Here is a 21,656-nt window from a genome sequence, read left to right as displayed (position 1 = left end):
TTCTAATAGGAACTCGTATGAGAATGAAAGTAAATTTTAAAACTTCTGCAGAAAATGGTACTGGTTTTTTGCATCTTCATCTTTCAATTTCCATAATAGAAACAATGGAGAAATACCTTCATAATATCTTTATTGCTGGTAAATTAAAACTTGGACAACTTTAAAAACAAATGTCAAAATATGAAAAGGAAAGATCTTTTTAAAAAGCCTGGTGAAGTCCTAAGAAAAAAAGGCTGGAAGAAAACATTTTTTAAATCCATTTCTGAAACTCTTTAAGGGCTACATTGCTTTCAGGTAGGTGGCAGCTACGCACCTGAATGACAAACTGAACCACAGCATTTTCAAAAAATATCAATGCAATTCATAAATGATTTATTGGGGTATTCTGAGTCAACTTTAAATAGAAAAATCCACAAAATTTTCTATCAAGTCTACAAGACTAGCAGAAATTAACAACTTGGTGGCAAAAACAATTTTACATACTTTTCTCATTCTACAATGAAAGAAGCTTAAAATGTAAGAAAATGGAATCAAAACAAGAAGCTGTACATACTTTAAATCTATTTTTAAAATTCAGATGAGTCCCAAAGCTTGAAATACAATGCCACATATTCAAAGACTTTTAAAAATGTCTTCAAAGTATTATTTCAGAATTTAAATGTTTTTAAAATGTGTGTCACTGCATTTATAATTTATGTCCGCATATCAAAAGCAGACATAAAGAAAGTGTTGCACCCTTTCAAAGGTTATTTCCCAAATCATTTTTGGACACAAAACATAATTCTGCTCCCCATGTATCACTGAGGATATGTGTAGAATTTATAGCATTTATATTTTTTTCCACTGATAAAGCCCATAATCTGAAAATTCTTTTGAAACTGAGAGTGCATATAATGCCTATTTTTACAAACCTAAAATGTCATTTGTGTTTTAAAATATTTGCTTAATGTTCATTTATTTGTGGAGTAACTAAAGATAAAAATAAATCTACATATGACAAAGATTCTGTATTTCTTTTCAACTGGTATGAAAAATGAGAAAGTGTGAGTGTCAAGTGACTTGATAATAATAGAAGTTTGGCATTTTCAGCCTGACAGAGCAGTATGCTTCAGATTCACCAAATCCCTGGCAAGAATGAAACTCAATTTTTGTATGAGGCATTTGAGTATGTAATCTGGGCAAAATTAGCTTTCTTTTCTAAAATTGAATGAGATCATGTGCTTTCAAAACTGAAGACCCAAAACTGTTATCTCTTTAACAGGCCAAACATACCAATGGTAACTGTGGGTAAACTCTCCATAATGTAAAGATAGGCACCGTTAGGTTAAAATAAAGTAACAGAACATGACCTGTTGCCAAAACTGGGGACAGTGCAGTGGTATTGCATCATCACATGGTGCTATTTTGAGAGGTTTGAGGTTAGACATGACTTTGACAGAATTAGAAGGTAAACCTATCTAACTGCAAGTACCAACCTATGTGAAAACCTTTACAGCAATATAACATAAAGGAAACGAAGATTTTTATTTAATGCAGATTCTAAAATCCTTGATCCTGATAGAGGAGAAAAATAAGAAATCTCATCTTACAGTCCCTTCAGTCTGGGGGACTTGAATATAGAGATTAAAATGCAAGAGAAAAATACAGCGATTCTCTCTATCCCATGCTCACAGCCCAGTTCTTTATCTCAGCAGAGTGTCAGTGGTTCCTGGCACAAATCAGTGTCCAGCTAAAGGACTATCTGCTTTATCTTCTGGCTTAAGAATGGCACAGCCATTATATCATTATAGCTTAATGCTGCTATGCCTCTCAGCTGTGTCCGGACTTTTAATATTTATTACAAGCTGAAGAGAGCCATGGCATTTATTTTTAGATGGAGAGAAAGATAGTAAGTGTGACTTCACATGCTCGTTATCTCAGCTCTTCAGATGTTGATCAACAGGTGTGAAAAGCTTTCCTCAGCTATGCTACTGCTGCATAAACAGAGAGGCTCTTCTGGGAGATGTTAAAAACTTACATGAAACTGTAATTGTCCAAACGAGCAAGGCAAGAATTACATCTGAAAATACACACGTTGATTTATATGGTACTTTTGTATCAATTGTTCCAAGACCAATGCTTTTGGTCTTTTCAGTAATGCTAAAGTGCTGCCAAAAATTTGAAACCTAAAAAGTTCTCTGAAGTATTTAAAAGAAACTATGTTGTTTCCACCAACTCAAAAACATTTTTCAGTTTTTTCAAGCACATTTTGTCACTTAAAAAAAATCAGACTAGCACTTTTGTTCAGGTCAGAAGTATGCTATTGAAAGAAAACCCCCCATCACTCCCAGTTCCTGCATTTTGGTTCACACTACACAACAGCTTTGGAGTACACAAAGTGGTTTACAATGAAATTCAGGTGGAAAATCATCTTTGAGAGGACTACTAATGCACACCAACCACAGATGGGAATCCAGCCCATAGAATCAAACTAAAGCTAAATAGCTCCTCCCTGAAACACAAGTTAGGTAGATGCCAGGTCCTCAGTGCCAACTGATCTGCTTCTACTGCACCACACTGCCTGCTTGAAGCATTTCTTTCAACTTTCATAGTGAAAAAGTTTCTTAACAGAAATTAAATTACTGACTGTTTAAACCCAGAGATACACCCACTATTTGTACCTGGCTTCAGATGTTCCAAAGCTCAGAAGTGTTTGATCAAGAAGTTTGGTTCTAATTTCTATAAACCATATAAAAGGAAATAACTGGGAAGTTGGGTATAGTTCTGACTTGCATTTAAAATACATGCATTTGATTAGAACTCTATTTTGGGGGGACGTTTTCACAAGGACAAGATTATTATTTACCTAGTGGATTCAAATATTTATAATAAAATGGTGGAAATAAAACACATTTATTGACATCAATCCAGCAAACGTTATCTCCAAAGGCAATCATAGTCTGCAGATTTGCCCTTTTGTGTTTCTTTTTTTATATCCTCTCATCCAAGCAAACTATTCAGGTAACTTCTTTTGAAACTGTTAACAAGAAACATCCACAAGCCAATTATTCCTTTTTTCTTAATACATGAAGTTTTAAAATAAAATGCATAAAAGCCTTCAGCCTATCCTCAACACCACCAGCTAAAATCTTTGTCTCCACAGCATATACTTGATAAGTAATATTACCCACACACTGTCCAAGTTCACAAAGCATTTGCTTTCTATATATGGTAAAGCTCACATTTGTGTCAGCACACTGAGTGAATGTTTTTAGTTACATTTGGTCTACCTAATCCTCCCCCTCCTCACCCTAGGGCATGATCCAAAGATCAGTAAAGATTTTAGGAAAGTCTTGCAAGATTGTATATTATATTACTCCGAAAAAAAAAAATGCTCACTGGCACAGGCTAGGACAGTTGTCCAAAATAAACCTTTGAAGAAACATTGTTACATGCAGTTCATGTGCTGACAAAAGTACAGCTGTGCTGGAGTGACCAAGCCAGAAACACAGAACAGAAACAGTGGAGTTGTTAAAAAGTATCGTTTATTACTCAGAAAACCAATCATTCAGTAAACACCCAGAGGGCTCTGAGCAAGAGGAAAAATCTCTTGCAAGTTTTTCAGTCTTGGCTCTTTCAGCAGCCTATAAAATCTAAATATTAATTAGACCAGATACACTAAAGAGATATGACTGGAACAATATGTTCAATGGAAAACAAAACAAAACAAAACAAACCCACAGGTTCCATATTACCACAAAGAGCAGTGTTGTTTATGATTTCACACAAAACCTGTAAGGTGTCAGTAAGACCTTACACTTCCACCACAAGGTACAGAAATATTCAATCCATTTGCAAATAGAAAAGAATCTCAGTTTCCCAGCGCCAGCTTTGCAGCCAGTGCAATTACAAGGCGCCTGCAGGTTGTGCAGACACCCAAAGCACAGGCATGGGTAGTTTCCTTCCAGCAAGAGATCTCAGAGAGAACCTGACTGCACAAATCACAATCAGTCTTTCAGTCTCCTTACAGCTAACATAATCTGTTCAAATACAAATTAGTGACTACACAACTTCAGGGATTTCAGGAGATGCCTTGATCCTAATACAGGATTATAATTCTAAAAACATCCACTTATTTATTTTCTAACTCATAATTCACCCATCCTTTTCCATTCTCACTATGACTTCTAATGAGATGCTTCTCTATGAACACATACATCACACAGCTCTGATAATTCTCTTTCCTACCTAATTCCTATTCACTTCTTATTAACAACCAGCCTTCCTGAACCAAGAGCTACTCTCACCATTGACAGAGTATGAAATGACGCACCGAGATACAGTGCCATCTCTCCTTACAAGTCCACAAAAATGCTAATGAGGTAAGCCCCTTTATTAAGAGTGGAGTTCTAATGACCCTGTGACATACCGGCTGTTCTTTGAAAGTCACACCTAAACACAGATGTAACTTCTTATGTTTGTTGGCAAAAAATGTACCAGCTATTGCCCTGCTCTAGATAGAAGTAAGGATTGAGTAAAATATGCTTCACAGTGGTAGCTTCTGGGCAAATAAAAAGCTGTCAAATCAATCACGGTTCTACTGTGGCATGTAAGGAAAAAAAGCAAAACCTTTGAGGCATTCAGAGTGCAGTGCTGCACTGGATCTCATTGCTATTTCCTAAAGGCCATTTCATGGCAATTAAATTTCCTAAAAACAACCCTTCCTCCTGAACACTGAAAGGGCTCACACTCATGTTCTCACCACAAAACAAAAGATAATACAAGCTTTTGAAAGTACGAAAATCTCTTTTTTTCTCCAAATTCCAAGCTCAGACAAAAATGTTAAGGGTCTAACCTTACATCTTAAGTACCTATAACACAGGATACTGGATAAATGGTAAAAAATAATTAGTAGACTACAACAATATAGTAGTTACACTCATATAGATTCCTACACATAAAATTGGGCAGGTTTGCCATTAATGGTGACAAAATAATTCTCTTTTGATTTTATATCTTAAATGACTCTGCTCTTGATACTTCAGGTGTATCTGAAAGATGTCAATTCACATAAACTGACAGTAGCTCTGACTTAGACATTGTCTCTCAAGTTAGAGAAGCAAACTGACATCTCCAAATATTTAATGTATTCTGGCCCTATGATCAGCCTGTCACATCCCAATGCCTCACATACTTGAGTACTTACTGCTATCGTGTTTTAATAAACCTGTCTAGGTTGCACCTGTTCAAAGGTCTGTAGAACATGTCCACTCATCATCTTCACAATAATCAAGAGGTGACAGCTGTCCCTGTAGCTGATTCTAACATTTCTGTCATATTTAGGGACACAGACAAATTCAATCAGCTGTTCATGTTTAGCCCACATTTCCCCAAGAAGACCCATGGGGCTATAAAGACCTGAGCCATGCAGTCTCAAGACAGGTTGGCATCTGATACTGCAAGTTATGAGAACAATGGACTGTTGCCAGATATGTCTCTCTCCTTTTTTTCTTTTATTTTTAAATAGAAACAGTGAATGCTGTTGCTCACTCTTTCTGTGAAAGCTGTCTTTAAGAAAAAGACAATCAATGCCAAGTATCACTTATGGAAAATCCTAGTAATCCTCAGTAATTTTTGCACCCTCATATTAGAATAGTAATGCCTACCATTCACCTGACATTTTACATTAGATGATGTTGAAGTGTTTTGTGAAATAAATCAGTATTTTTGCAATCTTTTCAAGAGAGGGGAATGTGTTCAGCACCAGGTTTTTTTTTTAAAAAAAAAAAAAGAGAAAGAAAAGCAGAATTCTCCTTATGTCTTCAAGAAGAAACAATTTACCTTCCCCTTCAGTGAATGGCTCTTCCATCCTAAAATTACTATCTCTAAGAGATAAGAGAAAGACTTAACTGAAACCATAAGTTGAAACACTGTTTCACATCCCTGGCTGTTAGCGACCTCTTCCAAAGGTTTCTTTTTTCTGCTTAGCTCAGCAACTCAAGACAAGGGCTGAGCAAGCACAGGCTTTTTCCCAGGCAAAACATTCGCTCAAAATATATCACTTGCCCTTCCCCCAAAGATGAGTGTTTTTATCCAATACACATTTTTCTGAATATTGAAAATGTTTAGATGTTCACAGCTAAATGACTATAGTTGGAAGAGGCAAGAAGTTGTTACATAAAGGATGCTTGCTTTCTGCTCTGCTGAGATGAGACCTGACGTTTTCTCCCATCCCTTTTCTCTATCTGCTTTTGCACAATAAATCCACCAAGGGAGTAACTTCATGACAAACAACTGACTACTTTGTACATATGTTTATCGAAAAATACATTTTCAAATTGATCTTCCTCACTTATTGGAACTTGTTCTACAGTTTATACACTCTTCTTGAGGCCTGGAATAGGTACACTTTGTCAAAAAAAATATTTACTTTCTCTTTTCAAAGTCAGGTTTTACCTCCATATCCAATTCACTTATTCACAAAGCAGAAATTACTTTCCTGTGATGTGACCAAGCAATTACATACTTTTATGCTATGACTTTTTTTTTTTCACCAAAACCTTTAACATGAGATTAGGTATCACACTCACCCATTGTAGCACTCCCATTCCAAAGGGGTCCAGTTGGCAGCCCTCATCTCTTAAGGCAAACAATGGTGACTGAGATGAGTGGGACACCCTAGGTACCACACAAGTATAATGGCATCCACATGGTCCCGTTCAGAAACTAATGCCAAAACCATCTTCTGGGGCACAAACGGTATCTCCACTACCTGTACCTGGAGACTGGGACTGTGCAACAAGGGTTCAGTTGAGAGATTTCTCCCCTGATCCTGCCTTGGTGGCCACAGAAGTCCTGGTCTGGCAAGCTCTCTGAAGAACATCCATGTCCTGAGTCATGGGAGAACACAGGCAGCTGGGAGGTCTTGAAAATTACCCTTGAAATACGTCCTCTCCATCGCACAAGGTGCTGTACATTGTTTCTTTATAGGTTTGTGCTGTCCTTGTTTGTGGGCTTTGTTAAGATGGTTTTTGTTCTTATACATACCAACTGCTCACTGTGTTTTTTTATTTATAAGACTTCCATTAAGTGCATGCCAAGCTCATCCCTAAAGTGTAACTGCTGCATCATATCATCTCCTCTTTGTAATTTTTGCTTTGCAGATTTTGTTTTCTTTTCCAAAATTGCAATTTGATAAACTCAATTTATGAAGCCTGATAAATTCCAAAATATCATCTTTAAAGTGAACATGAGGCTTCTTCTACCAGATTTTTCCTCATTTTTTACTCTCTGTTCACCATTGAAATTTGAGGCTGAATTAAGGATTCTATCAGCTCTTCCAAGTTAGCTCAACTGCCTGAAAATTGTTAAGAATGCTTCTTAAATGTCTTCATATTTTGAATCTGTCATACAAAATTGATACCTTTTGGAAGTAGTTGGTGTTTTTCCTCAAATATTATATTATTCCCCAAACTTAGTAATAGTCTCACAACTAATAGCCTTGTCCTTACTCAGGTAATGGCATGCTGCTGAACAAATCCTGTATCTCAGAATTCGGAGTACTCCTTTCCTCATTTCACTTGTCAGTGCTTCCTGGATTTCCTCTACTCTTTGCTATGCTTCTGGCCATGTTCAGATGCACTGAATTTTTAGCTGCTGCTCTATTATGTCTACTCCTGTCCTTAGTTTTCAGTTTCTTTTCCTTCCACATCTCTTGTGAAGATCTTTGGTTGTTTTTAACAAGAAGCCTTTTGCACTGCAGTTGCAATTTAGATGAGACTTTATCTTAAAAACAGGTAAACAAAATATTATGGAAAAGAGTTCATGAGAGAAGGAAGGACAGCTACACATATCTCCACTGGCTGCTAACACAGAACTAACACAAACTGACTGAATCAATTCTTCATTTGTAGCCAATCACCTCATGGCACACTTGTTTTCTGTGATTTTGTGCAGTGTTCAACTTCCTGGTGCTTCTTTCTGCACTGGAAAATCTTCCTGTACATTCAATAAGAAATCCAAAAAGAACATTCTGTTATTGCTGGAGAAAGAGACAACCTCTTATGGGTAAATTTCCAGATGTGTTTATATAAAATGAAGTGCACAATATAGTTTCTTTCTAAACAAAACAAGGCACTGGTCTTGTTTCAAATAAATATGTACAACAGAATTTAACAATTATCAGATTGTTTTCAGGCCAAGGCTTCCATACCTAATTCTCCATTTATCCCAATTTGTGACTAGATGCTTCTCTCTATTTAGGAAGCTGTTTTATTTTCAGTTTTCAAATAGCTGATCTTTTTATTTAACTGCAAACAAGAGCTGACAATTCCAGAAGGTTTTCGTTGTCCTTACTGGCTTTTCAGGAATCTGGGAAGCTCACAAGAACATACCAAGAACAGTCTCTATAGCAGATACACCCTCTGATGGTGCAAACAGGCAGCAGAATACCACAAAAAACCTTCCAACTTGTTATTTTTCAGAATAGATTTCATTATTGAGAACCTTTCTTCAGTCTTTAAAATGGTAGTATACCACATGATTCACTCTCCACTGACTGAGATTCAAACATAGACTCCTGGTAATACTAATTTGACATGTTGTATAGGTCAATTCCTACACGTATCAGAGGGAGAACTCACTGGTCTTAATGGTTCTGACAAAGATGATGTAATATTCTGAGAATTTTCCACAATTTATACCAGAATCATTAAGGGGCTGAGCCTGAAAATTATTTTTACTTTTACTCAGTTTATTTTTCTTGCATCACTAGTTCATTCTTCTTCCTCTTGCACTGCTTGGCAGCAAAGCCTTCTGTTGTCTTACAGATCTTTCATGGTGTAATAGTGTCTTCCACAACTTATAAACAATTTGTAAGTTATCTTTGATAAAACAGCCCGATGTAAAAAAAAGCCATACTTGATTTGCTAGCATAGCTTAAGGGCAAGCTGAAATGCCTGTTCAAAAATAAAAAATATTAACTATTAAAAAGCCATTCTCAAAACCTTAAGGGCAAATTTCTCCATCAGTGACTCCCACTAAAAGGTTCTAATTCTAGTTCACAGAAGAGTACTGAAGAAACCCCTCTGGAGACAACATTGTCACTAATGTTAAAAAGGATCCATAAAGACCTCAAAAATTGTAAACAGGGAACATATTACAGTGACAGATTTCATGTTCTGTTAATTACAGATTGTGAACATAAGCCCAAACTTCTTTTTCCCCTTATGATGCCACAAAAAATGAAAAAGAAAAAAAAAAATTGGGGTTGGAAGGTAACTAGCTAAAGAGAAGATTTATTTTTGTTGGTGTTGTGTAATACTGCTGGACTAATCCCAGCCATGAAACTCTTCAGCTGTCCCTTGACAGGTGTAAAGTGGTTTCACTAACTTTGTACTTCTGCAAAAACACGTTAGAACTATTTGGAGAGCCTGAAAACCTTGAATATTACAGCTATGCCATTCTTAAGGACTAAGAGTCATGATCCCAACTTAGCCCTTCTATATACATAATTGCAAACTAACCTTGCAAAATGATGTTCAAATGTACCACTATCAATGTTTGTCTCAGCCGGTGGAACTATAATCTTCCAATGCCATAAGCACACACGTAAACTTTTAGCATAAGTGTTGAATGACAAGTCCCATGACTGAAAATTAAAAAACTCAAATGTCTTCAACATCACCCACAACTAAACTATTTAGCCAACTCTATTATAGATTTCACCCACTCACTCTCTGCCCACCTCCCCAAAAAAAGTTAAAATAACTACAAACAATTTGAATGCGAAATATAAAGGCTGAGGCTTAGTTTGTTCTCTTATCAACAAATCCAACCAGATCCTTACCTTTTATGCAGTATTTGGTTTAAAAAATATATAACTTCTACCAATACACTGTCATACAAGCTTTAACTTAAAAACCTGACACAAGTCAAATTTAAAATAAAATTAAACCACTTTGACTTTGGCAGCACTGCTTTCCAAAATAATGTCAATGACAAATGTTAGCAGTTGCTTTTGCAACCAAAGGCTTCCCATGTATGTTGGCCTTACAGGTGCTTTAGGAGAAGCAATGGGGCTTAACAATCTGTGTCTAATTTACAGACTTTATTCACCTGAGCCCCCTAATTAGGTGAGGAGTCTTTCAGTGAGTCTTCTCACATAAATAGAAGTTATTCATAGTGAGCACCTGCTTTTGTACTTCAAGCACAGAAAACACAATGTATATTGTTCATATATATTTTAGGAGCTCCAAATATTTAGGTAGGGAAACCTTTTTTTTTTCCCCCAACAGGATGAAACTACATTCATTGCGATCTCTTTTTAAGCAATGTATGGCAGAATATTAATTTTCAAATGCAAATGATAAAAAACGTATCACAGATAAAACTGTCGGCGGTGATTCCGAGCAGGCAGCTGGCGCCGGCTCCTCAGTGATGGGCGAGTCCCCCCAGGGGCTGTGGCAGCACAAGGGGCGGTGGGGCAGGAGTTCCTGCCGGGACAGCCCCTTCGCGCCCCCTCCACCGCCCCGCGGGCTCTGCAGGGGCTGGGAGGGGGTGGCCGGGGCCACCTCTGAGGGAGACACTGGGCGGGTGAAACGTTAATTCTCGGTGTTCATCATTCACATTTCAAAATCGCAGTCAAGCAACAGAGATGAAAATTTGGACTTAATAAATAAATTATCTTAAATTATTTATTATAGCTTTATATTTAGAAATAAAAGATCGCACCCAGAATAATCAGACTGGATTGCCATATATAGTTGAATGCCACTTTGCATGTTTTTATTTCCTTTGTTGACAGCTCACAGTCTAAAAAATGTACCCTTCACCTTTTCTATTTAATAAAATGTCAGCTGTGGATTCTTGTAGTTGTTTGAATTTAATGATCTGAAATGTAAATGAAGAGAAACGTATTAGATTTTTGTAGAATACCACTGTAAGTTACGAGAGTTTTTGTAAAAATGAAAAACTGTGGTACACACACTCCTGCAAATAGATTTAATTACTTGGATGCTCGGGAAGTTGAATTTATTTCAATACAGCTCTGTGTGAGAACAAGAATCTACACTAGCAAAATCCAATTATAGGATTACGGTCCAAATATCAGAAGATTTCCATTGGAAAGTACATAGAGAACTGTAATTCAGTGGGGAAGCAGATGCAGTGAAAAATGTCTTACCATGTTTCTTAAAATCTGTGAGCCTCATACTTAGAGTAAATTCAGTTCACAGTTCTCATTTTACTAAACCTAGTAATAACCAACCAAAGATAAATACATTCCTTGCAATTATTAGGAAGGAAATAGTAGTGCAGAATTGAAGCACCAGTTTTTATTTCTCTCTGTGGAATTTCTGTTGGATATGTGAGACTTTTCTCTTTAAAAACATTTTTAATGTGTCCATCATAATTGTATCAGTGAGCAGGTGCTGATACTTCACAATCAGTCCCCACCTTTCAGTTTTGAAACCTATTTCACATACAGTTAGGGTTTTTTCCAATAAAAACATTTCATTTGGGAACATGAATTTTTATTCTGTTGATAAAACAGTAATACAAACAATTATACTGATAAGAAGGCTACTCAGGCCAAGCTACCACTCTTTTTTCCTTTTACTAGTTTAATAACACCTGTGCACAACTCATGGCAGGTTGTGTTTTCTTACATCAGTGTTGGTAGTTACTGTGCTTTTTGGTGTACTAAGAAGCTACTTTCAATTCTTTCTTACTTTCCATTAGTAATGAAAAACAAAGTGGAGTAATATGTAGCTTCTGGTTCTGCCTTGTCATTGTAAATAAAAACTTCAAACCACACCTGCAACTTAAAAAAGCGATTATGCAAATGCCAATACATGGTGAAATAAAGGAAATAGAACAGCAATGGGTGAATAAGGGAGGTGCATATCTTGGACTTTACATATGATATGTAAAAGGTAAATCACAATGTGAAGCAGATTCCTCTAAGACAGTTTTTCAAATTTTAATCAAGTATTTCTAAAATATTTCATGCTACTTATGGAGTATGCAAAATAATACGCTTAACTGATCTACATGCAATCTTAGAAGTCTGCATTTGAAAGTGATTTCTCTAAATAACTAAAGAACAGTCTTGATTTTCTGCTTGAATTACAACAGAGCCAAAATCAGAAAATAAATTTAAGTACAAAGGTTATAGCTTAGTAAGATAAAAAAGCAAAGAATTATGTGCTTATCTATCTAGACACATACACTGTGTACTATAGATCTTGTCTAACATTGCACAGTGAGATGTTTGGAGTTAGAAATCCAATCTGAGTGCCATTGTTTCAAAAACTTCCCAGACTTAGGGAATAACACATTTGCCTAATAACACATTTGCCAGCAGAGGGAGCCAATCTTATTCCATAAACTTAAGGGAAGAAAAAAACAGATTTTGTTTTCAATAGGAACTTTCCTGGTCTTTTTATATTTATCAAGTCAGAAAAGAATAAAAAACAATTTTTCAGTGACATCTGAATAGCATGACCTTGAAGGTCTCTATGATATGTATAGCCTTATAACATAACCTGAATTTGCAGAAGAGAGCACAAATAAATTTTGAAAGCCAAGCACCTTATACATTTCTTACCTTTTTGTTAATAATTCATTCCTTCATTTACTCAATTATTTTAGAGAGTAATAAAGAGCTGTGCTACAGACTTGTGGTAGATAGCATACATGAAACATGAACTCAAAGGAGCTTACCTTGTGACATTCAAAGCTATTACGCTTGTAACAGGTCTGCTTTTTGGGCCAGGAGAAGGATGAAAAATTTTTCGTTCTGTACTACTTCTGAAAGGCTGAGTTTTTTTAGTTATATAAGGTTCAGCTGAATGACTTGGGTAAGGATCAAATGTGCCTCCTTTCATGCCTCCTGGCTGAAAAAAAAAAAAGACCTTTTCAAAGTGCCAATCTACAATATAATTGAGATGATTAAATATTTTTCATGCAAAAGCAAGTAAGAATACTGAATAACAGACTACATCATATTATATATTAAAAAAAAATCTTTAAGTCACAATGGCAACTTTAAGGAAAATTTTAGTTATTATTTTGATGAATTCTTAGTTTAAAATGTTCTTATCTAAGTCTAGATTTTGAGGAAAGGATCTTGAAAATGTGACAGAAAAAGTAAAAACATAACTAACTGAAATGAGCTATGTTAAGGCAAAAGAAGGGAATTCCAGTGTCACTATTAGTTTACTAGTACACCTCCATGTTCAGTACTGGTACAGGGATTTTAACGTACAGCAGGGCTCAGGCATTATTATCAACATGCTCTCTGACATACAGGATTGAATACAATATTGGCTTTTCCCGGAATGTTACATCCACTAGTACTACAAGAGGGGCAAATTTTAATTAAAAAACATGCAGATACCTGATTAATTCTTTGCAATCCCCTAGTACAGCTAAACCCCACAGTCTGCTGAGGCTGCATTCCTGAGAAGAGCAGCAGTAAGTGATTCAACCAACAATAAAGCAATTTTCCCTGTAAGAATTTATACAACATAAAGTATGCAGCAGCTTGGGAAGTACAGCTAATTTAAATATACGGGAAAAGCATATATGGTAGTGAAGGATGTGGTGCATGGAGCAGGATCACCAGCACTGTCAGCCAGACGAGGTGCTGACTTGTTAGCAGCTAACATTTCTGAACAGATTTCCATTCTCAAAGATCTCAGCTGCCTCATCTATGAAGCCAAACACCCAATACACTTATTCATGTGTAAGCATTTTTGCTGTCTTTTTCTGAACAATTATATTTTCTTTGCTTTCATCATCTTCCTCAGATGAATTGATGTCAGTCAAGTCAAGGGTGAAGGACATCACAACAGGAAAACAGTGGTTAGCACAGTATTAAATGATTGACAATGGAACTCCAAAAATGAAGAGCTGAAAAGTGACAGATTAAAGGCTGTTACTGTATTGAGTATCTGGAGTCACTGAAGAGAAAGATATTTATGCAGCTTAAACCTATTTCAAAGTGAAATTAAGGTTTCACCTAAGGAGAATGGCATAAACGGAGTATCTCATCTCAAAAAAAATATATCGAGATGGAATGTTTTATGGAACGGGAAAATATCCATTTAGCTTTTACAAAACAATGACACTAAACAACTGGAACTAATGAACTATGTTCCTATATAACCTTCATAGTAACGCCAGTCTTTATTTCTTATGCCCTCTAAGCCCTTCCACGTACATTTATTCCTACCCTTTTCCTCCTTTTCTCATAACTACTGAGGAGTTGGCAAATTCTAAAGTGGATTCCAAATTTGTGTCTGCTGATGAACAAGCAACAGGTAACTCCTGAGTTTATTGTGCAGCCTTTCCCTGAGCAGAGGGACCAACCTGAGCTTTTCTGCTTCTTCCAGCCATCCATTCCCACAACACTTCCGGGAATTCTCTTTTAAATGCTTGTCTATATAGACTGAGAGCAATTAGCAGGTTCAAAAATAATATGAGTGATTGACAAGATTCCAAAATAGGACAGTATTTAATTTTGCTACAGTAATCTAGTCTTACTGTCATTTATTGCATAACCTTCTGCTTTGTATCTCTTTATGGTCTATGCAATCGATTAACTGTATGTTAACCGCACTACACAGATTTTTAAGAGAAACACTTTTTAGGCTACATGAAAGTGGTTAGTAATTGTTGTTCGGTCTAAAAAGATTCCATTGCTTTGTAAACTGAAAACAAAGTAAATGGAATAATATCCTTTCTAATAAAAAGAAGACATTATTAGCAAACCCAAGGATTTATTTCTATCTTATGTACTGCAAGCAAAGCTTTTAACAGGAAATATCTGAACACTTATCTTTTGCCTCCAGTAGCTAAAAGACAAACTAACCTTTTTAGCAGGAGAAGGTGGTATGAAAGGTGCTGCAATTAGCTTCTCTGGAAGTGGTTTCTTCAAAGGTGGCAAAGGTTTGTCACTAAAATAGGGATTCTCATCAAAATACGCCTGGGGATATAGATTTAACTTGAAAGGCCCTCCTTTAAGCAACCGTATATGTTCCTCTCGCGCTTTCTGTAAAACAAAAACTTTGAAAGAAACAATCTTGAGGATTTTTACTCTAGGTTATTCTAAGAGAATAATGGAAAGCATTGGAATTTAGTCTTGGAGAATGTTCACTCTAACTTTCTTCGCTCTTGTTTGATGATGGAGGTATTTTATATACCCACCATGTATAACTGAACATAGCTTCACTGACCAGGAAGCACAACAATCACTATGAAGGTATGGTAGGAAAATGTCAGGAAAAATGCTGTGCATTAAACATGTGTCTAACAGTATTGTATACCTGTATCTTGGGCATATACACATACAGGCTTGAAAATTCTGTCTGCCTGCATCCCAGCTGCTCACACTTGGGTGGGGACAAACCACCAACTTTTAGGTTAACAGCCAATTACACTAATATATAATAAAGACAAATATTTTTACCTTTGCATTTATTCTTTCTACTTCATACTCATCAGCTGCATGAGGATATTGTTCACCTATGGTAAGGTTCGGGTAACTGTAAAAACGAAATGAATTACTTAGATGTTCAAAACTCAAGAAACATTTAATAAAATACTCTGCAAGAAGAAATATTGTGAAGTTACCCATATCCAGTTCCTTTCTTTCCTGGATTAGTATAAAAATTCTTCCCAGGAGGAATGTATTTTTCTCTGCCCCTCAGTTGTGGAGTAAAGTATGGAACTGGACCTCCTATGGTTCCATAATAGGTGCCAAGTCCACATCTAAAAATAGCAAATGAACACATTAATTAATGTTTTGCAAATATTTCAGGCTTTCCATATCTAGAATGCTAAACCCAAGTAAGTAGAAAACCCAAGCAATAAATACATCTCAAGAGTTAAACATAAAACCGGATGGGGTCCACTGTCCATGGCTCTACTACTACAGCAATTCCGTGTGCAGTATTATGGGCAGAAAAGAAACAAGATGACAGCAGAGATGGAGTTTTAAGGAATCGTAATAATATAAATACGCTTAACAAAGGTTGTTTTAATTTCGCACCAACAAGGTGAAGTAACAGTGGTAGAGACAGATTCACAAGCAGAGACTCAGAGGACAGGTTAAACAGGCTTGATGCTTGATGACAAGAGGACAGTCTTTCCTGGAAGTTTACAGAGAACAGTAAGTTAGTGTGATAATGGAGTGGCAGGCAACATTGGGTACCTGTCTGAAAGGGTATTTTTCTGAGAGATGTTGTTAGTAACAGACATTAAGCGCATAATTAGTCAAACAAATGCTAGGAATAATCGCATTTTCAGTATCCTGAGTAGGAATTATGCTAATCCTATATTTGATAACCCTCCAGCTTATGAAGAGGCACGACTGGAACTATCACACCTGAAGGGAATTACCAATCAATAATAGCAAATGAATCAATAATCAAAGAAATTGATTGAGGTGAAAATGCATTGTCTAAGAACAGAAAAGCATTTTCAAAGGGGGGAAATGTTAGTAACAGAACCAGTTTTACAAAATGTTCCTGAAAGGATGAATCAGTTTTGTAAACTGTCCCTGAAAGGATGTTCAAGCATATCGTGTTCGAGTATACTCTTATCTTAACAACCTAGCTTTATCTTAGCCTAAATACGCATAGAGTGAGGAGAAGTACATGCAGTATCTCCGGAGGTTGAGCAAGTCAGCAGTTATCTAGCTATAGAAGTAGTACGCCTGTGCAGTACCCAAAGGTGAAAGGGACAGAAGTGATGAAGACTACTTACTTCATCCTGAAGACCCCCTGAAAGACCACCAGAGGACACTGCACATGATCAAAATAGTTCCAAGATGTTGCAATCAATGCTGAGTAACCGTTACGTATCTTAATGAATATATGAATATGTGTGTGAATGGACTGTATAAATACTGTGTAACTTAAACTGACCAGGGAAGCCAGCTTTGGGTGCGAACCCCTGGTTTCCCAGCGCTGAAATAAAGCACCGCATATAACTACGCCCGTGGTTATGTGTCCTGATTGCTAACAATGTTAGGACTAGTTAACTTTCTGTCTTATCACAGAAGGAAAGTAAAAGGAGGCATAGCTCATATAGAAGAAACACCTCTGCCTACAAAGCTGCAGGAATTTGTAAAGGCTGTTTTTCAAAGACCACTCTTGGAAATCAGTATTTGCTGACAAGCGTATGACGTACTCTCAAAGTATATGATCATACAGCTGCTAAAGGAGAAAAGGACCAAGACAAACTAATGAAATAGCTGAATAGCAATTTGGTCCACTAAGCTGCAGCTACAGTGGTCAAAAAATCTCCAACCAGCCAACCCTCTGTCCCCATGTCCCAAAAACCCAAAACAACAGCAACAACAAAGTAACAGGGGCTACTGTATGAGATCTGGCAACTACTCCAGATAGTTAAGGTAATCTGCTTTGCCTGTACTGTCTCCAGTTATTGTGGGGAGAGAGTAAAGTGTTTCAATGAGTTCCTACTTAAAAGGGCAATTAACAAATACTGACATGACTAGGATGCCAAGATAACCTTGTCATCTTTGCACAGAACACTAACCTGCCTGTTCATTACCCTCTCTTTATTTAGGGACTTCATATATCCATATATAGAAAAAAACAAGCAAACTGACAATGCACAGACAATCTTTATCTTTGTGTTACGCAGCCCTTAAGCTCATTTCATATTCTTTAAATGTCACTTTTGTGTGTAGGCTTTTTACATGCCAGTAACAAAATAACAGATATATGAAGAAAACAAAGGCTCAGGCTTCAAGCCACATATCCAGATTACAGCAACCTTTACATTTGCAGCCAACAACAAACGTGGCTGCAAAGTAAAAAGAAAGATTCCCAAGAGCTGCGTATCATTCAGGCAGCCAAGAATAATAACTCAGTGAACAGCAACAGAGCTCTGCACTAGTTCCTTAGTTATGATGGGAGTTCACTTTGGATGTAAGAAACATATAATCACTCTCCATAATGGCTTCAGGATTCCAGTAAAAGACAACCTAACCACTTTCTCAGCCTCTGCTTTGTACTGCTCAGCCACTACAGATTATGAGGAGGATAAAGATAATAAAAAACCTGTCTTAAAGTTCACATCCAGAAGAATTCAAAAGTCTTACAACAAGAAAAAGAGCACTAGCTGTTGCATCCACAGCCAACAAGTGCATTTGTGGAGGCAGTACATGGAAGAGAGTGCATTAGCAGGTCTTCATTGTAAGCGAGACTCGCACTTTTGGACTCAGAACACAGGAAGTAAGTAAACAGGACTCTCACTGACGCAGATTTGAAATCAGTGCCTAGCTGTTTCTGACAATTAAGCCTTTATAAATAATTCACTGCTATAAAGTAAACCTTTAGTTGAAAGAAAGTTTTGAACACAGGGCTCAAACATTGTCTGTCCCATCTGAAATAGTGCATGAATATCCAACAGAAAGCCTACACACTATGTCTTACATTCCTATTAAAAGCTAAGATGCTTCTGTAACACACACCAGAACATACCTAATCCTTGCATCCTAACATACAGATATAAAATAAACAAGAGGTTACTCTCCAAACTTTCCGAAAGCAAAGCTGCAGAAAGGTATGACTAAATATCACCATGAGACTGCAAGAACTAGGCCCTGTACACAGACTGAATCCTCTTGTCTCATATTGCAACAAGAACAAAACAAGATTGTACAGTTATAAATGTCTAACCAGGCTCTGTCTGGTTTTACATGTGAATTATAATAGTTATATGACATCAATTGCACTAGTGTAATTTTGTCATGCAATTAAGGTGGTGCAAATAGCAAAGATGCATTTATTTTAATATTATCCACATATTCCTCAGCTCTGTAACATCTTCTGATCATCTGACAGGATAACTGGTATTTTTTGTAGCAAAAAGATAATGGATATGGATTTGCTGAGAGGAAAACATGGATAATGGCGCCTTTTCCTAATGTCTGTGCAGTATATACACCATCTCTATTTTTGAAGGCTCAGAAATGGGAGGGAGAAGATATTATATCTGACAAGCTCCAACAGATTTCCTTCTAAATAAAAATGAAATATTCATTTGTTAATTATTCACACCCTTTCCCCATAGCCACCTTCATTTTCATTGAAAATAAAACACTAAAGGGTAAGAAAACTGCTTGCAGGGAAAAAAAAAAAAACACAAACAAAACACACAAACAAGAAAAAAATCACAAACAAATAAACAAAAAAACACCACCAAAAAACCCAAACAAAACCAAAACATAAACAAACAAACAAACAAAACACCCCAAAAAAATCCAGTAATTACAAGCAAGCATCAGGACCTGATTTCTACCTGCATTCAGCCTTACCTGTGTTGCTGCTCACAATTCTTTGCTCAGCACTAATGCTACATTGTATAAAACAATACTGTAGTCTCATTACAGGCTTTATAAGAAACAATCTGTGAAAATCACCTTTAGCATACAGAAAAGAATTTAAAACATTTTCACAACACTTACGGCCATTTGTCTCCATTACTGGGAATGAAAGCTTTGCCCAAATTTTTCTTTGCTTCTGCCAATCTATAGCGTCTCCTTAGCTGAACAGGGTCTGAGTAGGCTTCACCTTCGAAAATCCTCACAAACTCAGGATCAAAATAACCTGCCTGCAGAGCTGACATTGTTTTGGTCCCTCCGGGTAGCATCTGTCTGTTCTTGGTCGTAGCTTCATTAAAAGGGCCTTTAAAAAATAAGCACTGTAAATAACTGTTCAATGTTAAGTGCTTCTCTTGGCCTGCATTAAAAAACCAAGGTCTGGATCTGGGCGGCTCAAAAAATACGCTACAGAGCATTTTACTTGCAAATCATGCTTGTAAATGGTTGTGTCTGAAAGATGATGCTTTGAGAAGGTATTTGTAGCACTTAATTTTAGTTTTCTAACCCCTGCACTTGCTTTAAGGCAATGGAGAGAGACTGGTTACTCCAGACTACAACCCACAGCTAGAGCTGATGCCTATATACATACTACGAGTAATACTTCAGAGGAGCATCTCTCCTTCCCACTGAGCACGGCCGAGCAGAATAGATGAAGTGCCTTTGGTTGGGTTTTGAATGCCCAGCAGCTCGGTGTGGCAGAAGCATATCAGCCAGGGTTCTGGTGGACATGTTCATCACTGACACAACAACACAGAAGAAATGTCTGTATTGAGAAGCCAGGATTATTTTGCTTTATCACTTCAAAGCAGCTACTGGGGGCTAAACTCCATAACCTTACTAATTGCAAAAAATACCTTTCTCCATGGGTATTTCAGCTAAGCAACAAGAAAAGGAGGATATTCTTTAAAAAGACAAGATGGGGAATCTCACGCAAGTCAGCTCAGAACAGAAAAAAAATTGCAACACTAATTTTAAAATACTGACAATGTAATTGCCAATAAAATAAAACCTGCTGAAAGAGCACACAAAAACCACTATTTTTTTCACAAAAGAAGGAAAATACTGGCTACTTGCAGATAATTAATATTAAAAATAAATGTATACACTAAAATATTTTATCAGCCTATTATGCATATGTATTTTTCAGTTTTACTGGATTTTTTGTTTCTTCAACATATTCATTCCAACATATCAAGCCTTTCTCTTAATAGTACAGACTTGAGCAAAAAATATGCATGAAAAAACACTTTCCTCTAGCAAATAAAAAATAAAATTAGAAAATAGTGATTCTGAAAGTAAATGGATACTAGGGCTGGTCTTTATCAGTGATTAAATGTACTTACGCATATAACATGATACATATTTATCTCCGATGGTGACATAACTCATTTCACTGAAGAGGCCAATCCTCTCCATATCACTTTTCCCTTCCACAGGCATGGCTGGATCTGTGTGACAGTGCACTGCACTAAAAAGCGTTGAAGTATCTTTGTTTATTTGTTCTGCTGCAAAAGTCTATAAGCAGTCCACACCTGTAAACAAAAAAGTTTATTTAAGTAAATTTTGGTTAACAGTGTTAGCAATAAATATAATTTGAAGAAAGTAATCTACAATATGATTGACAGCTTTGGTGCTCATAAGACAAATGGACTATTTGGCCTGTAGACACCGTTGTATCTCCTCTATTAAACAAATTCAGAACATGAGCAAGAGAGAAAATCAAACACATTTGCAATAGAACTGGAACAACTTCTTTAATTCATATAGTTCGGGTCAAAATTTTATAACAGGTATCTTCATGAAGAGTACTAAGATGACAGAGTTTCATGGCATTAACAGCTAGTGATAAAACATGCTGAGCAGCCTCCTTCTTCATCTTGTGGGTTGCCTCTAGCAATAGTTTTCAGTCACTTTCTAATAATGGTACAGAAGGTCAGTGTATGGACAAACCTGGGGTAAAGCATAAAAGTGCAATTTTGGAAGCTCTCTAACTACTCCAAGACCTGGTCATGGTAAATATGTCCAATTTCTTCTTGTTTTTAATGCAAATGATTTATGGTAAATATTAGGTTTTCCTCATCATCGCCATCATTGGAGTCTGACAGAACTAAGGAAAATGCCTGGTCAACAAGTGTAAGGAGCTCAAGGGCTTGAATAGAGAGCAAGCTTAGTACAAGGATTATCAGGATCTGATTCCCAGAAGCAGAGATGGGAATTAGAATCAGCTAGAGGATGAACTGCCTTGAGGAGGAAAACAATG

The 21,656-nt window shown here is 36.6% G+C and overlaps 1 protein-coding gene across 1 annotated transcript; it reads right to left on the bottom strand.

Moving 5' to 3' along the window:
- Window positions 1–10,806: 10,806 nt before the first annotated feature.
- Window positions 10,807–20,875, bottom strand: CFAP96 (cilia and flagella associated protein 96). The gene is made up of 7 exons (XM_080344177.1): window positions 20,740–20,875; window positions 19,481–19,700; window positions 15,616–15,753; window positions 15,452–15,527; window positions 14,855–15,034; window positions 12,703–12,875; window positions 10,807–10,869 (listed from the first exon to the last, which is right to left on the bottom strand). The coding sequence occupies exons 1-7, from the start codon at window positions 20,834–20,836 to the stop codon at window positions 10,821–10,823; spliced, it is 933 nt and encodes a 310-aa protein (XP_080200303.1). The 5' UTR covers window positions 20,837–20,875; the 3' UTR covers window positions 10,807–10,820.
- Between the last annotated feature and the right edge of the window lie 781 nt (window positions 20,876–21,656).

This window comes from Nesoenas mayeri (genome assembly GCF_963082525.1).
Source record: "Nesoenas mayeri genome assembly, chromosome: 4".
NCBI classification, from domain to species: Eukaryota; Metazoa; Chordata; class Aves; order Columbiformes; family Columbidae; genus Nesoenas; species Nesoenas mayeri.
This window is presented reverse-complemented; position numbering and strand designations above follow the sequence as displayed.

Excerpts from the sequence above, each read along its gene's own strand:
- CFAP96 (XM_080344177.1), bottom strand. The coding sequence starts at position 20,836 with ATGCCTGTGGAAGGGAAAAGTGATATGGAGAGGATTGGCCTCTTCAGT. Across the intron at positions 19,701-20,739 it reads ATATGTATCATGTTATATGC|GCCCTTTTAATGAAGCTACG; the intron begins GTAAGTACATTT and ends TATTTTTTAAAG. Across the intron at positions 15,035-15,451 it reads TAGAAAGAATAAATGCAAAG|AAAGCGCGAGAGGAACATAT; the intron begins GTAAAAATATTT and ends TTTGTTTTACAG.